Source organism: Tachyglossus aculeatus, chromosome 21, assembly GCF_015852505.1.
Source record: "Tachyglossus aculeatus isolate mTacAcu1 chromosome 21, mTacAcu1.pri, whole genome shotgun sequence".
In the NCBI taxonomy this organism is placed as follows: Eukaryota; Metazoa; Chordata; class Mammalia; order Monotremata; family Tachyglossidae; genus Tachyglossus; species Tachyglossus aculeatus.
This window is the reverse complement of record NC_052086.1, coordinates 7,755,296-7,771,981: the sequence shown is the minus strand read 5'-3', so window position 1 is coordinate 7,771,981 and position 16,686 is coordinate 7,755,296. Positions and strand designations below refer to the sequence as shown.

At 53.7% G+C, this 16,686-nt stretch overlaps 1 protein-coding gene across 8 annotated transcripts in view; it reads right to left on the bottom strand.

The window, feature by feature from the left end:
* Positions 1-7,681: 7,681 nt before the first annotated feature.
* The window catches only part of EMID1 (EMI domain containing 1), a 34,319-nt gene continuing 25,314 nt past the window's right edge, over positions 7,682-16,686 (bottom strand). The window contains exons 7-16 of one of the 8 annotated variants that reach the window (XM_038763135.1): positions 15,650-15,739; positions 14,949-15,086; positions 12,900-12,971; positions 12,568-12,611; positions 12,228-12,299; positions 10,650-10,694; positions 10,479-10,497; positions 10,121-10,205; positions 8,873-8,984; positions 7,682-8,487 (exon numbers count right to left, since the gene is read on the bottom strand). In XM_038763135.1, coding sequence (XP_038619063.1) covers positions 8,071-8,487; positions 8,873-8,984; positions 10,121-10,205; positions 10,479-10,497; positions 10,650-10,694; positions 12,228-12,299; positions 12,568-12,611; positions 12,900-12,971; positions 14,949-15,086; positions 15,650-15,739 — 1,094 coding nt within the window. In that variant the 3' untranslated portion in view covers positions 7,682-8,070. Of the gene's footprint in view, positions 8,655-8,872; positions 8,985-10,120; positions 10,206-10,452; positions 10,498-10,649; positions 10,695-12,227; positions 12,300-12,567; positions 12,612-12,899; positions 12,972-14,948; positions 15,087-15,649; positions 15,740-16,686 lie in introns of those variants that run through there. The other 7 variants (XM_038763136.1, XM_038763139.1, XM_038763138.1 and 4 more) reach the window with 7 other exon arrangements.

Genomic DNA, 16,686 nt, shown 5'->3' with positions numbered 1-16,686 from the left:
ACTGTTCTAAGCACTGGTGTTGATAATAATAAAAATAATGGTACTTTTTAAGTGCTTAGTACTTGCCAGGCACTTTTCTAAGCACCATGGTAGATAATAAGAATAACAGTACCTATTAAGTGCTTACTATGTGCCAGGCACTTTTCCAAGCGCCAGAGCAGATAATAACAATAATAATAATGGTAACTGTTAAGTGCTTATTATGTGCCAGGCACTGTTGTAAGCACCAGAGTTGATAATAAGAAGAATAATGGTACTTGCTAAGCGCTTATTACGTGCCAGGAACTGTTCTAAGCACTGGGGTAGATAATAATAATGGTACCTATTAAGTCCTTACTCCATGATAGAAACTTTTCTAAGAGCCAGGGTAGAGAACAGTGCTTTGCACATAGTAAGCACTTAATAAATGCCATTATTATTATTATTATTATTATGATAAGAATGATGGTACCTGCTGAGTGCTTACACTGTGCCAGGCACTGTTCTAAGCACTGGTGTTGATAATAATAAAAATAATGGTACTTTTTAAGTGCTTAGTACTTGCCAGGCACTTTTCTAAGCACCATGGTAGATAATAAGAATAACCTGTTAAGTGCTTATTATGTGCCAGGCAGTTTTCTAAGCACCAGGCTAGAGAATAATAAGAATAATGGTACATGTTAAGTGCTTATTATATGTCAGGCACTGTTCTAAGCACTGGGATTGATAGTAATAAAAGTAATGGTACATGTTAAGTGCTTACTATGTGCCAAGGACTTTTCTAAACGCCAGGGTAGGTGATAATAAGAATAATGGTACATGTTAAGTGCTTATTATATGCCAGGCACTGTTCTAAGCACTGGGATTGATAGTAATAAAAGTAATGGTACCTGTTAAGTGCTTACTATGTGCCAAGCACTTTTCTAAATGCCAGGGTAGGTGATAATAAGAATAATGGTACATGATAAGTGCTTACTATGTGCCAGACACTGTTCTAAGCGCCGGGGTAGAAAATAAGAAGAATAATGGCACCTGTTAATGTGTTTATTATGTGCTAGGTAAGTGCTGGGGTAGACAACAATAATAATAATTATAATTATAATAATGATGGTATCTGTTAAGCTGTTACTATGTGCCGGGCACTGTTCAAGGGAGAGATATACAAGATAAGCAGTTTGGATCCAGGTAGGTACCAAGTCATCGGTTGGACCCAGGCCGTGCCCCCCGTGGGGTTCACAGTCTTCAACCCGTTTTCCAGCTGAGGCAACTGAGGCCCAGAGAAGCGGAACGCCCTAAATCCAGCCGGGATTTGAACCCAAGGCCTTCCGACTCCCGGGTTTGTGCTTTATCCATTAGACTACACTTCTACTAATTGTGGTTTGTTATTGTTTTTTTTTTTAATTTACCGGTATTAGGTAAGCGCTTAATAGGTGCCAAGTGCTGTTCTAAGCGCTGGGGTAGATACAAGGTAACCAGGTTGGACGCAACTCCCGCCCCCCGCCCCCGCCGCCTCGGGCTCACAGTCTGCAATCCGTCCATTTTCCCGATGAGGGAACTGAGGCCCAGAGTAGCCAAGCGGGCCGTCACATAGTAGGCGATCCTTCGGCCTCGAGCGCTTACCGTGGTGGGCAGAGCACTGTACTGAGCGCCTGGGCGAGCCCGGTGCTGCAGAGGTGTGCGGACGGATCCGGTCCCCGGCCTCAGCGTTTAGGGCCATGTTAAGTGCTTATTATATGCCAGGCACTGTTCTAAGTACTGGGATTGACAGTAATAAAAGTAATGGTACCCGTTAAGTGCTAACTATGTGCCAGGCACTTTTCTAAACGCCAGGGTAGGTGATAATAAGAATAATGGTACGTGATAAGTTTAGGGCCGTGTTCAGACTCTGCCGCTACTCCGGGTTTTCCCCACAGCAGGACGGCAGTCGGAAGGACCTGGGTTCTAATCCCGCCCCCGCCACTCGCCCGCGGTGGGACCTTGGGCGAGTCATCATCATCATCATCAATCGTATTTATTGAGCAGTTACTATGTGCAGAGCACTGTACTCAGCGCTTGGGAAGTACAAATTGGCAACATGTAGAGACAGTCCCTACCCAACAGTGGGCTCACAGTCTAAAAGACTCACAGTCGCTTCCCTTCTCAGGGCCGCGACCCCCCCCCCCCACCCCCCGATTGCTTGTATAATAATAATAATTATTATTATGGTATTTGTTAAGCGCTTGCTATGTGCCAAGCACTGTTCTAAGCGCTGGGGTGGATACAAGGCAATCAGGTTGTCCCACGTGGGGCTCACCGGCTTCATCCCCATTTGACAGATGAGGTAACTGAGGCAGAGGGAAGGGAAGTGACTCGCCCAAAGTCACCCAGCTGACAAGCGGTGGCGGCACAGAGAAGCGAAGTGACTCGCCCAAAGTCACCCAGCTGACAAGCGGTGGCGGCAGAGAGAAGTGAAGTGACTCGCCCAAAGTCACCCAGCTGACAAGAGTTGGAGTCGGGATTAGAACCCACGACCTCTGACTCCCAAGCCCGGGCTCTTTCCGCTAAGCCACGCCGCTTCTCAGCCACCCCCGGGCGCTCAGTACGGTGCCTGGCACGTAGTGTGTGCTCAACAAATACCATCGTTAGTATTATTATGTGTAACTGCGATCCTTGTGATTGTGATCCACGAGAAGCGGCGTGGCCCGGTGGCAAGAGCCCGGGCTTTGGAGTCGGAGGTCATGGGTTCAAATCCTGCCTCTGCCAATTGTCAGTTGTGTGACTCTGGGCGAGTCACTTCACTGTGCCTCAGTTCCCTCATCTGTCAAATGGGGGATTAAAACTGTGAGCCCCCCCCCCGCCCCGTGGGACAACCTGATCACCTTGTAACCTCCCCAGCGCTTAGAACGGTGCTTTGCACAGAGTAAGCGCTTAATAAATGCCATTGTTGTTGTTATTGTTTTCATTTCCCCGGCTAAGCCCCCGCCACGGGCTGTTTCCCAGCTTGCCTGTAGCCGCGGACGGGATTGTTTTTGTGCCTCTTTTTTCCCCCCTTTCCCCGGCCCCGTGTTTCGGTTAGAGTGGACACCCCCGTGGGCTACATGGGCTGCTCGGGGCCGTTTAGCGTTCAATAAATAGCGATTTTTGTCTAGACGATTGTTGGCAGGCGCCGCGGCCACCCCAGCCGCGGCCTTTGAGTGTTTCCAGAGGACCCAGAGGGAGGACGGCGGCGGCCCCGCCCCCGGAGCACGGGGGGAAGAAAGAGCACGAGGGGACACAGGTGCGGCTGTTGCCACAAAAAAAAAAACAACAAAACAACAAACGGACCCCACCAATCCCAGCAGAAGGAGCGGGGGCTTTTCCACGTGCACAAGCAGCTGAGCCACGCCCCCGACACGCCCCCAACCCACTCGGGAAAACTTTCACAGCGCCCCGTCTCGCCTCAAATGACCCGATGAACCCCCCCGTGGCCCCCCTCGCCTCCTCAGATGCCCCCCCGAACTCCCCGTCACCCCATTTGGCTCCTCGGGTGACCCCACTTTCACTTCTGAAATCGGGGAATCTGGCAGAGAGCGGTTTAAGGTCTCATTTCAACTCAAATGACCCCACGGACCCTCCGTGACCCCCCCTCATATCCTCAGATGCCCCCCCCAACTCGCCGTGACCCCATTTGTGTCCCCGGGTGACCCCGCTTTCATTTCTGAAATCGGGAAATTTTTCGGGAGCGGTTTAAAGTCCGATTTCACCTCAAATGACCCGATGACCCCTCCGTGACCCCCCTCGTGTCCTCAGATGCCCCCATGAACTCGCCGTGACCCCATTTGTGTCCTCAGATTGACCCCACTTTCACTTCTGAAATCGGAAAAATTTTTCGGGAGCGGTTTAAAGTCCGATTTCACCTCAAATGACCCGATGACCCCTCCGTGACCCCCCTCGTGTCCTCAGATGCCCCCATGAACTCGCCGTGACCCCATTTGTGTCCTCAGATGACCCCACTTTCACTTCTGAAATCGGGAAAATTTTCCGTGAACCGTTTAAAGTCCGATTTCACCTCAAATGACCCGATGACCCCTCCGTGACCCCCCTCGTGTCCTCAGATGCCCCCATGAACTCGCCGTGACCCCATTTGTGTCCTCAGATGACCCCACTTTCACTTCTGAAATCGGGAAAATTTTCCGTGAACGGTTTAAAGTCCGATTTCACCTCAAATGACCCGATGACCCCTCCGTGACCCCGCTCGTGTCCTCAGATGCCCCCATGAACTCGCCGTGACCCCATTTGTGTCCTCAGATGACCCCACTTTCACTTCTGAAATCGGGAAAATTTTCCGTGAACAGTTTAAAGTCCGATTTCACCTCAAATGACCCGATGACCCCTCCGTGACCCCCTCGTGTCCTCAGATGCCCCCATGAACTCGCCGTGACCCCATTTGTGTCCTCAGATGACCCCACTTTCACTTCTGAAATCGGGAAAATTTTCCGTGAACGGTTTAAAGTCCGATTTCACCTCAAATGACCCGATGACCCCTCCGTGACCCCCGCTCGTGTCCTCAGATGCCCCCATGAACTCGCCGTGACCCCATTTGTGTCCTCAGATGACCCCACTTTCACTTCTGAAATCGGGAAAATTTTCCGTGAACGGCTTAAAGTCCGATTTCACCTCAAATGACCCGATGACCCCTCCGTGACCCCCCTCGTGTCCTCAGATGCCCCCATGAACTCGCCGTGACCCCATTTGTGTCCTCAGATGACCCCACATTCACTTCTGAAATCGGGAAAATTTTCCGTGAACCGTTTAAAGTCCGATTTCACCTCAAATGACCCGATGACCCCCTCCGTGACCCCACTCGTGTCCTCAGATGCCCCCATGAACTCAGCCGTGACCCCATTTGTGTCCTCAGATGACCCCCACTTTCACTTCTGAAATCGGGAAAATTTTCCGTGAACGGCTTTAAAGTCCGATTTCACCTCAAATGACCCGATGACCCCTCCGTGACCCCCCTCGTGTCCTCAGATGCCCCCATGAACTCGCCGTGACCCCATTTGTGTCCTCAGATGACCCCACTTTCACTTCTGAAATCGGGAAAATTTTCCGTGAACGGCTTAAAGTCCGATTTCACCTCAAATGACCCGATGACCCCTCCGTGACCCCCCTCGTGTCCTCAGATGCCCCCATGAACTCGCCGTGACCCCATTTGTGTCCTCAGATGACCCCCACTTTCACTTCTGAAATCGGGAAAATTTTCCGTGAACGGTTTAAAGTCCGATTTCACCTCAAATGACCCGATGACCCCTCCGTGACCCCCCTCGTGTCCTCAGATGTCCCCATGAACTCGCCGTGACCCCATTTGTGTCCTCAGATGACCCCACTTTCACTTCTGAAATCGGGAAAATTTTCCGTGAACCGTTTAAAGTCCGATTTCACCTCAAATGACCCGATGACCCCTCCGTGACCCCCCTCGTGTCCTCAGATGCCCCCATGAACTCGCCATGACCCCATTTGTGTCCTCAGATGACCCCACTTTCACTTCTGAAATCGGAAAAATTTTCCGTGAACGGCTTAAAGTCCAATTTCACCTCAAATGACCCGATGACCCCTCTGTGACCCCCCTCGTGTCCTCAGATGCCCCCATGAACTCGCTGTGACCCCATTTGTGTCCTCAGATGACCCCCACTTTCACTTCTGAAATCGGAAAAATTTTTCGGGAGCGGTTTAAAGTCCGATTTCACCTCAAATGACCCGATGACCCCTCCGTGACCCCACTCGTGTCCTCAGATGCCCCCATGAACTCGCCGTGACCCCATTTGTGTCCTCAGATGACCCCCACTTTCACTTCTGAAATCAGGAAAATTTTCCGTGAACGGTTTAAAGTCCGATTTCACCTCAAATGACCCGATGACCCCTCCGTGACCCCCCTCGTGTCCTCAGATGCCCCCATGAACTCGCCGTGACCCCATTTGTGTCCTCAGATGACCCCACTTTCACTTCTGAAATCGGGAAAATTTTCCGTGAACCGTTTAAAGTCCGATTTCACCTCAAATGACCCAATGACCCCTCCGTGACCCCCCTCGTGTCCTCAGATGCCCCATGAACTCGCCGTGACCCCATTTGTGTCCTCAGATGACCCCACTTTCACTTCTGAAATCGGGAAAATTTTCCGTGAACGGTTTAAAGTCCGATTTCACCTCAAATGACCCGATGACCCCTCCGTGACCCCCCTCGTGTCCTCAGATGCCCCCATGAACTCGCCGTGACCCCATTTGTGTCCTCAGATGACCCCACTTTCACTTCTGAAATCGGGAAAATTTTCCGTGAACGGCTTAAAGTCCGATTTCACCTCAAATGACCCGATGACCCCTCCGTGACCCCCCTCGTGTCCTCAGATGCCCCCATGAACTCGCCGTGACCCCATTTGTGTCCTCAGATGACCCCACTTTCACTTCTGAAATCGGGAAAATTTTCCGTGAACGGCTTAAAGTCCGATTTCACCTCAAATAACCCGATGACCCCTCTGTGACCCCCCTCGTGTCCTCAGATGCCCCCATGAACTCGCCGTGACCCCATTTGTGTCCTCAGATGACCCCACTTTCACTTCTGAAATCGGGAAAATTTTCCGTGAACGGTTTAAAGTCCGATTTCACCTCAAATGACCCGATGACCCCTCCGTGACCCCCCTCGTGTCCTCAGATGCCCCCCTGAACTCCCTGTGACCCCATTTGTGTCCTTGGGTGACCCCGCTTTCACTTTTGAAATCGGGAAAATTTTCAGCGAGCGGTTTAAAGTCCCATTTCACCTTAAATGACCCGATGAACCCTGCGTGACCGCCCCTCGTGTCAGTTTTGGTTTCTCTCCCCTTAGACTTGGATCCAGAGATTCTGAATTTACCAAAGTTAATGTCAAACCAAATCGAGTGTCCCCAATTTCTTAGTGTGTGCCGACTGGGTAGTTTCCCCTTCAAATATTCAGAGCCTGCTCGAGGATGTTGGGGCAGAACAACTGTAGTCCCCGACAACTCTAGTTAGCCCTAGCCAGCCCAGCAAAGCGGCCCGTGTCGGAACCCAGGCTTTCCAGTCCCCTTTCCCGCGTTCGGCCCTGAGGTGCTCGAACGGCTGGGTCTTTTTTCCTTAAGGAAGCACAGAGGCCTGGCCTTAAATTCTTACCTCCTTTAAGATTTCCTGGGTGACGATTAAATTACTTTGCACTTTCTCTCCTTAGTGCTAAGAACCTAAGAGCCTTAGCTTTTAAGGCCCTCTTGGCCCTATCAAAATCCCGAACTGCTGAAGGGTAAGGTTTTGGGCCTTGGGGACCCTAGAATGACACTGTGGATTTTGCTTGAAAAAGAACACAGGTAAGTGTGCCGGGGGAGGGGGCGGTGGCAAAATGATCCCCGAAGTGTAGGGGGCTTTTTGGAAGAGTTGCCCCCAGTAGCCACGAGCCAGAGCTTCCTGCCTTTAAGGGGTCCAAACCAGAGGAGGACTGAGCTGCCCGCCGTGGTAACAGAACTGACAGTTTGGCTTAAATCTTAGGTGCAGTGGGGAGGAGAACCTGCAGCCCTCAGAGGGGCGGTTAAGGCCAAGCAGAGTGATGCACTCCCAACTCCCACCCCTGCATCCCGCTAAATTCATTCATTCCATCGTATTTATTGAGCACTTACTGTGTGCAGAGCACTGTACTAAGCACTTGGGAAGTGCTCAATTCTCCAGGAAACCATTCCTCAGGCAGGTTCGAATGCACAGGGGCCTTTATTTCTAAATACAGTGATCGCCCTTGGCCTCATTATTGTTACAGACATTTACAACCCACGCACCCCCAACCCCGGCCACAGCCTGACCGAGCACAGGGGACACCAAGCAAGAGGCTGCCCCGATCAGCCCTAGGGCCCCGCGCTTGAGCGATCGACTTCCCGGCTCAGAGCGACAGCCGTATGCCTGTCAGCACGGGGCCACGCTGACCCGGCTCATGCTCTGCCCAGCAGTGTCGGGGGGGGTGGGGGGGGAGAGGGGGAGAGGGGGTCCTCGGCTTGCTTCCCCTCTCCCGTCCCCCCCACCAGCCAACCCACCTTGGAAACATTCCACAGGGCAGAGCCCGGTCACAGTAGAAGAAGGAACGGTGATTTCAGTCCCTTGTATCCAGTGGTGACGGTCCACGCCGAGGCCAGGCACTCCCTGCTGGCATGCGGACACCAGGGAGGCCCAAACGGTCCCTTCCAGGCTCACGGATGTAGAAAAGGGTCCGGACAGTTGGGTGAAGCAATTGTGCGCCAGTTTCTGGGAGCAGCCCCGGCCTCCTCCCTCCCCCTGAGACTCCAGGGGAGGAGGCGGTCTCAGTCACTGGGATCCGGGGCCCTGGGAGGCAGAGGTTGCGAGCCCAACCCACGAGCGGCTGCGCTTCCACGCTTTCCCCGGGGGAAGCCGATGCCCGGGGGCACGGCCCCCGAGCCTGGCTCCGGCTCTGTGGGAGGAAGGGGAGAAGGACAGTGTTACCTTCGTGGTGGTCAGGGAGCAGTTTCTCAAGCAAGAAAGGCGGGCGCACCTGTGGAAAGGAAAGCCAGAGCAGCCGTTGTGGTATCTATCGATTGATCCGTCAGCCGTAGGTAGGGAATGCTTCACTAACCCCAGGGACAATCCAGAGAGTAGCCTTAATTCACGGTAGGGCTCAATGCCAGGTCATATGGTAATAAAAGAGGAAGTGCGGTGCTCCTAAAAGGAAGCAAGGAATCCCGAGGCACATTCCCTGGGAGTACCTGATCAATCGCATCTTTGCTGCTCACTTTATTATACTCAATTCCTGTTCTCTAGGAGATTACCCTCTGCTAGAGGTAGGGCACCACAAAAGGAAGTTTTCATGCAAAGGCTTCTGTTGTGTGCCCCTGCCCAGCCCCCCCCTCCAGCCCCTCTCCCCCAGTGCCTTTGGTTACCTGGCCAGATGAAGGCTTCCAACAAGGTGACCCTCCTGGCCAGGAGCTCCCGCTGGGTAGGCTGCTGTTGCTGCTGTTGCTGCTGCTACAGGAGGGTTTGTAAGCTAATGGCCTAATGGGAGATTAAGAGCAGACAGTGCTAATTCACCCTCCGGTGGAGGGTTGGAGGCCAAGCCCAGGCACCAATCACCCAAACACGGGTCGATCACCATCCCCCACTAAGGACGCACTGGCCCGGTCGGTCACCTTGAAAGAAGGGCACCTTCACTTGGCAGTGAAGGATGGAGTCCAGAGAGCAGGCCTCCAACGCAACCCAGTGAGGAGGCCTGGAATGGTGAGAACTTTCTCTAAAATAAGCCCTAAGCCCTAAGCTAGTGGCAGGGGCTCACCACCACCCACCTTGACTGCCAGTGTTCCCTTCCAGTCTGGCACCTGGCATCAGCAGGACGTTCTCTGGTGGGGTGGAAACCACTCGCCCTCCCCCAGCCTAGGGTTTGACAGATAGGATGGAAGGGACAGGATAGGATGGAAGGGTGGTGAACAATCTGCCTGGTTCCAAGAGCTCACTCAGTGCAGGGGAATTTGAGGGGAGAGGGGAGAGAAAGAAAAAGGAAAAGACAAAGACAAAGAAAGGAAAATAAAGAAAAAAAAGAAAAAGAAAATAAAGAAAGGAAAGTAAAAAGAAAGGAAAAGAAAGAAAAAGGGAAAGAAAAAGAAAGGAAAGAAAAAGAAAGGAAAAGAAAAAAGGAAAAGAAAAAGAAAGGAAAGAAAAAGGAAAAGAAAAAAGAGAAAGAAAGGAAAAGGAAAAGAAAAAAGAGAAAGAAAGGAAAAGGAAAAGAAATAGAAAGGAAAAGGAAAAGAAAAAGCAAGGAAAAGAAAAAGGGAAAGAGAGAAAGAAAAATAAAAAGAAAGGAAAAGAAAAAGAAAGAAAAAGAAGAAAAAGAAAGGAAAAGAAAAAAGGAAAAGAAAAAGAAAAAATAGAAGAAAAAGGAAAAGAAAGAAAAAGGAACAGAAAAAGAAAGAAAAGGAAAAGAAAAGGAAAGTAAAGAAAGAAAGGGGAGACAGGGAGGGGAGAGAAGGCGAGGGAAGGGGAGATGAGAGGAGAAGAGACAAAGGGAAAGGGAAAGGAACCAAGCTGCCACCACCGCAGTCCAGGCATTGGAAACCCTCAGGAGGCCCCAGGAGGAAGCTACCCGAGGCACCCCTCTCGCTCACTTTCGGCCCCACGCCCTATGTCCATCTACTCACCATAGAGCCCAATCATTGTTTCCAAGATTAAAACCCTCTCGGCTAAAATCTTCAGAGCCTCTCGCAGTTGGTGTAACCCTTCCCCCTGTAGATGAAAGAAACTCTTAAATCCGTGAAGGGAGCTGCCGGGATAGAGAGAGAGAGAGAGAGGGGTGATGCAGAGGAGGGCAAACATGGATGAGTCGGGGGCCTAGGCAGGAGGAGGAGAAGAGATGTGCCAAGGTTCAGCCAACTCCCCTTCCCAGGTCTGCCAACGTACCCTGCTTGGGATGGCGGGCACAGAGCGGCACTGACTAGAACCCAGAAGAAGTCTGTGACTGGAGATAGCTTACCCAGTGCCCCTTCTCCCCGGGATCACCTTTGGGACCTGGTTCTCCCTGCAGTGGGAGAGAAAGAGAGACGGACAGACAGTGAGAGAGACAGCTAGGGTGAGCCTCGCCAACCCAGGCTGGTGCACCTTCTTGCCGCCGAGGGCCAGAACCGGGCCCAGGTAGGAGGGAAGGGGAAGGAGGCAGAGGACGGCACGTACCTGTGGTCCTGCTGAGCCCTTAGAGCCAGGTTCTCCTCGGGGTCCCTGTTAAACAAAGGAGATGCCGTTAAGGGGGTGGGAAATGGGGGCGCCCGGGCCAGGGTTCCCCGAGTCCCGCAGAACCTCCACTTTTCCCAACTGCAGCCATGGGATGGACTTAAGAGTTCGGCTGCCAGCAGGGGAGGGGGAGAGGAGGGAGAAAAGGCTCTAGCTACAGCTGCAGGAAGGGCGGGAACTCCTCCAAAACAGGTGGAAAGTCCCAATCCTACACAGCGGAAGGTCCTGGGCACCCCAGATGACACTTGGAGAGATGGTGGAGGTGAACCATCTTCAGCTGCTTTTGCTCAGATACCCAAATGTTGACAGATAATAATAATAATGATGGCATTTATTAAGCACTTACTATGTGCAAGGCACTGTTCTAAGTGCTGGGAAAGTTACAGGTGATCGGGTTGTCCCTCAGGGGGCTCACAGTCTTAATCCCTGTTTTACAGATGAGGGAACTGAGGCACAGAGAAGTTGAGTGACTTGCCCAAGGTCACACAGCTGACAATTGGCGGAGCTGGGATTTGAACCCATGACCTCTGACTCCAAAGCCTGTGCTCTTTCCACTGAGCCATGCTGACATCAGTCAATGGTACTGGAGTGCTTACTGTGAGAGGAGCACTTGGGAGAGGACAGAGTTGGAAAATAAGTTTCCTGCTCATAGTGAGCTTACAATGTGGCAGGAGAGGCGTTAATATAAATAAATCATAAAGATCACTGATCTGACTCTAAATCAGGTGCTTACTGTGTGCAGAGCACTGTACTGAATGCTTGGAAAGAGGATGATACAATTTGGAATTGTAGATGAGTACTGTGGGGCAAATACCAAATGCTTAAAGGGAACAGAGTCAAGGGCATAAGAGCAGAAGGGAGAGGGAGCTGGGAAAGATACGGCTTAATTGGGGAGGGCCTCTGGAGATGTGATCTTAATAAGGCTTCAGAAGAGGTGAGAGTGGCGGTCTGGCATATATGAGGGATGGTGTGGAGTGCATCCGTCTGTGCCTCAAGAAGGTAGTTTGGGGATGGAGTCCAAATGGGGTGTGAGGGTTTTAGAACACTGGAAGGAGTCAAAAGACTGGAGGTCTCTGTGGGGAAACGGGACGGATTTCCTGGGTGTGGGTATATGGGGAGAGAGCAAGTGAAGAGGTTGGGGCCTGACAGAGGAATTTCCGAGTTGGTGGGGGTAGAGACTATACAGCGATTAGAGAAGGTGATGTCACGTGTATGCCCAGGACGGTGTGTGAGGTGAGGTGGAGCTGAGGAGTGACAGGAAACGGACCGTGGAAGGGTCGGTGGGGACAGCCACATGGATATTCAGGGCCCCAGGGATCCATGCAGGGATGGACAGCGAAGGCAAACTGTTCTCTGCCTTCCTTAGCACACAAGCCTGATAAAGGTGGGATTCGGGGCCAGGTACCCCCATAACCATCACCCTGCTTGAAAACCACTGCTTGGAACGGTGGATAGAGATCCCCAAGCCCCTGCCTGGAAACCCAGCCCTCTGTTGGTGGGGGCCTGCATACAGGCACTTACCCCGTCTCCCCTGTCTCCCTTCTCTCCTCGAGGCCCGATGGCTCCATTCCTGCCAGCTGGGCCGGGAACCCCCTACCCAAAAGAAAGGAACATCAGCACACGTACCGCAGCCCGTTAAGTGACCCCTAGGGCAAACTCTTCCCCCAAAATGTGCAGAGCCTCAGGCCCTCATCCTCAAATCCCTGGCCCAGGCTGGGCCTTAAGCCTGAAACCGCTCCCCAACCAGCCCCCAGCTGCCACCTGTCCAGGGCCCAGGGGTGAGGCAGGCTCAGCCCCTAGAGGAGCCCCGACATCTGAACGCGTGTCAGTGGGAGGAATCGGTTTCCCAGCTATCACTCACCTCGGGCCCAGGGGTGCCTGGGCGGCCCGTTGGTCCGGGAAGACCTGAAACGAGAGCAGAGACTGCTTTGGCCCTGCCCTGAGGAGATGGCAGCCCTGGTCTGGCTGGATCCAGTCCCCCAGGCAGAAAAGGGGCTGGGGCTTGGGGAACAGCCCTCTGCCTTACCTATTCTGTTGTTTCGGTTGGTTCCCTCAAGCCCTTCGCCGCCCAACTCTGAGCCCATAGGAACCCCGTCAGCCCACTGGGGGACCCACCCACACCCTCTCCTCAAAGGAGGCTCCCTCAGGACCATCCTCGCTCTTCCAAGATTCTCCCGGTGGGTCCTGACTTACCCCTGGGTCCCACGGGGCCCTGGAGACCCCGACCTCCGGCTTCCATGAAGGTGTTGGACAGCAGCGAGTCTCCTGGAGGCAGAGGAGGGAGAGTGAGGAGGCCGGCCCGGCCGACGGCGTCCACCTGACGTCAGGCCTCCGAGAAGCTGCCAGGCCCAGCCAGCCAACTGGGTCCAACCTGATTAACTTGTACCTACCCCAGTGCTTAGAACAGTGCTTGGCACATAGTAAGCCTCTAACGTCAGGCCTCCGAGAAGCCGCCAGGCCTAGCTGGGAAAGACACAACCTTTCTGAAAAGATGGTAGCACGACCACAGAGAAGGGTCTAAAGTCATGTGACAACCTGCCACTGACCATGGAGATATCGCTACAGCAGGCGGGATTGGCCGCAATGCGGGTTTGGAAGAAATGGTCGTACACACGTGTGGTGCTGCACATGGGGCGAGTTCTGCACCCTTAGTTTAGGTTGCAGTGAGTGGGGAGGGGAGATGTCACACAGGTGCCATCCTCCCGCTGCTGCCCCACTCTCCTCCGAGTCTCTCCAAGCATCTGGGAAGAGCACTTGGCAGGAGGGACCTCATTCTCTCTGTGGGAGACAGAACAAAGCCAGGGCAGACAGGCATAGAGGAGGCTGGGGCCCACATCCCTGGAACTGGCTGGGCCTTGAAAAGCGAGCCTAGAACCCGGGGGCAGTCTGGAGATGGTCCCATGGCCCGGGCAGAGGGCGAGGCAAGTGCACCCAAGATGGGGACTGGGTGGCCAGTTGTTCCAGGTTAATCCCTGTGCAGCCATGGACTGTGGGAACACCCTGTGCCCCACTTGCCAAGGACAGGAAGGGTGGGCTGAAGAGGCACCTAGTGATGCCCACGGGCCCCTACACCCTACTCGGGTCCCTGAAGTGGTTACTGTCATGGCGGGATCTTGCCAAGGGCCAGGAGGTGCTGGGGGAGTGGCTGAGGGGAATGGAGAACACGAACCTCGACCGGGCCCCGTCCAATTGGGGAAATACACCAGTTGTTGGTTGTGGAACACATCACAGTCCCCGCCTCCTCCCCCACCTCTGGGTCTGGGGACCAGAACCCCATGAACCCAGCCATCTGACCACTCCTGAGCAGGGGCCATTACTACTGAAACCTGAGTCCAACTGGGTCCAACCTGATTAACTTGTACCTACCCCAGTGCTTAGAACAGTGCTTGGCACATAGTAAGCCTCTAACAAGTACCAGAATTATTATTATTGTTATTACTCTTTGCGGGCAGGGAATGTGTCTAATGTTCTAGTGTACTGTCCCAAGCACTTAGTATAGTGCTCTGCACATAGTAAGCACTCAATAAATATGAATGAATGAATGAATCTGGTTAGGGGGTGAACAGACTAGAGCACCCTGGGACATGCAGTCAGCTCAGTTCCCTCTTCCCAGGCTTACAGCTGGCAAGGTGGGCCCCACATCCTATCAGATGCCTGGACCAGACCAGGAATATACCCCTGAGGGTGGGGGCGGGGAGAAGAAGGAGTTAAGAAGTTAGCCTTCTTCTCCAATGGTTTCAGACCCGAGGCTTGTCCAGGACAGGCCAAGTTGACAGAACAGCCCCAGTCAGTTGTCTATGGTCTTTGCTGAGACACTAACAGCTGTGTGGGCAGAGAGGGATGCTGGAAGCCTGGGAAAGACTCCTTCCTCTAGCCCCAGGGCCTGAGGGCAGGAAGGGTAGATTTAGTGGTGTTTACAGCTTCCTCTACCCCAGGGTAAGGGGCTCTGGCATAGGAGAAGGAAGGAGGGACATGGAGGAGGGACTGACCAGGATTCCCAGCCTTTCATTTTCTTCATCTATTTCCCTGTGACCACCCCAGTGTCTGGTACAGTGCCTGGCACATAGTAAGTGCTTAACAAATGCCATCATTATCACTAAATAGTCCTTATCGCCCCCAGCCCCACTCCCCCACATCGGGCTGCTTGGCCCTCGTTGTGGGACTCGGGCCCCTGGAGAGCCTCCTGCCCATCCCTTCGTACCCCGCCCCCCTGACCTGTCCCTTAGCCAGGGCAGCACTTACCCTGCTCGGAGCTCTGGGAGTTGGGCGGCTTGAGTGGGCCAGGGGGACCGGGTGGACCTTGGGGCCCGGGGGGGCCCCTCTCTCCTGGAGAGCCCACGGCACCATCCCGACCTGGACGTCCCGGAGGGCCCTGCAGCCCTGGACACAGAGACAAGGGGTGAGAGGTCAGGGAGTGAGGGGGTGAGCCATGAGGTCCAATGGTAAATTCTGAGGATTCTAGAAGGCAAGGCCCTGAGCAGCAGGGAGGGCAGGGATTTACCCGCTGCCCGCTCGAGTCCCTGGTCCTACATAGTTGAAAGCCTGGGGTCAGGGGGAGGAGCACAGAACTGCTGAACAACCCTGAATGGGAAACCCAAACAACCCTTAGAGAGATGGAGAAGATTAGCCATCCTCAATTGCCAGGGACCCAACAGTTACCCATGAGCCACAGGTAGGCAGACAGATGGCTCTCAGCCTCCCTTGGTACACGAGCCTGGCAGAGATAAAGGCCAGGTGCCTCCCCAACCATCACTCACTAGCCCTATAGCTCATAAAAGATCAGGAGACTCAGTGGGTGGACACCAAAGCTCAATGGCAAATCCTGAGGCTCCAAGGAGAGGGTAACGCCCTGAGCCGTCTCCCCGGTAAAACCAAGATAGAGGTGGCCCAGCCAAGCCAGAACCAGGGGAGGAACCCGACAGCCAGGGTTACGCGTGACTTACCTGGAGACCCAGCAGATCCCTTCAGCCCAGGGGCCCCAGATGGGCCCGGCTCCCCGGTGTCTCCTTTTGGGCCCGGGGACCCCAGCCTCCCTGAGAGAAAAAAATGCCTATCAGGCTCCAGCAGGGGTGGCAGTCAGACCTGCTACTCCCCGGCTCCCGGCTCGAGGTACCCATCTTCAGGGCCCCTGGCCATCTCAATCCCCACAGAGTCCTGGGACCTGCAGGGCAAGGACCTGGATGACCTGACTGGGTCTCGTTCCCTGTTGGGAACAGCCAGATATGACCCACCCTTTCTCCCTGCTTCCTCGTCGGTCCCAAGAGCCCTCCAACCCTCCCTGCTCCCAAGAATACCCAGCCCAGAGTCCCCAGCCAACTGCCGCTGCCTGCTTTAGGCAATGTTCAGCTCTGTCCAGGCTTGGAGACTTTTTCTGTCCCTCTCTGTTCGGTCCTCTTGCATGCCAACTCCTGGGGCACCCCCGTTCTCCATTGCTTCAACCAACCAACAGCTTGTCCTCTAAACTGTAAGCTCCTTATGGGCAGGGAATGCGTCTGCTTATTGTTCTACTGTACTTTCCCAAGCGCTTAGTACAGTGCTCTGTACACAGTACGCGCTCAATAATATGATAGAATGAACCACAATTGAAAGAACGCCAAGTGAATATGCCCCCCCTCCCCGGCTTCACTCTCTCTGGCTGAGGAATTCAGGGAGGCAGAGGGCAGGACATTAGTGCTCCCTCCAAACTGGTGCCTGAGAGGATGGGCAGGCAGCCCCCCTCATCCCCAGGGCAGAGGGTCTCCCAGATAACATGGGGCAACACCCCCAGAGGTCCAGGGCCCGCCCCCGGATCAATGCCTGGTCATCGTCATCACTGGACCGAGCCCTTCTGGCCTGAATAGCGCTGGGGCTAGAGGCCTGCCTTGGACAACAGTCCCGTAGCCACCACCCTTGCTGGGGCCGTGGTCTCCCACCCCCACTGACCTGCAGGCCCAGGGCTTGGGTTTGGGGTCCCCAGCCTGGGAAACAGAGGTGATCTGCT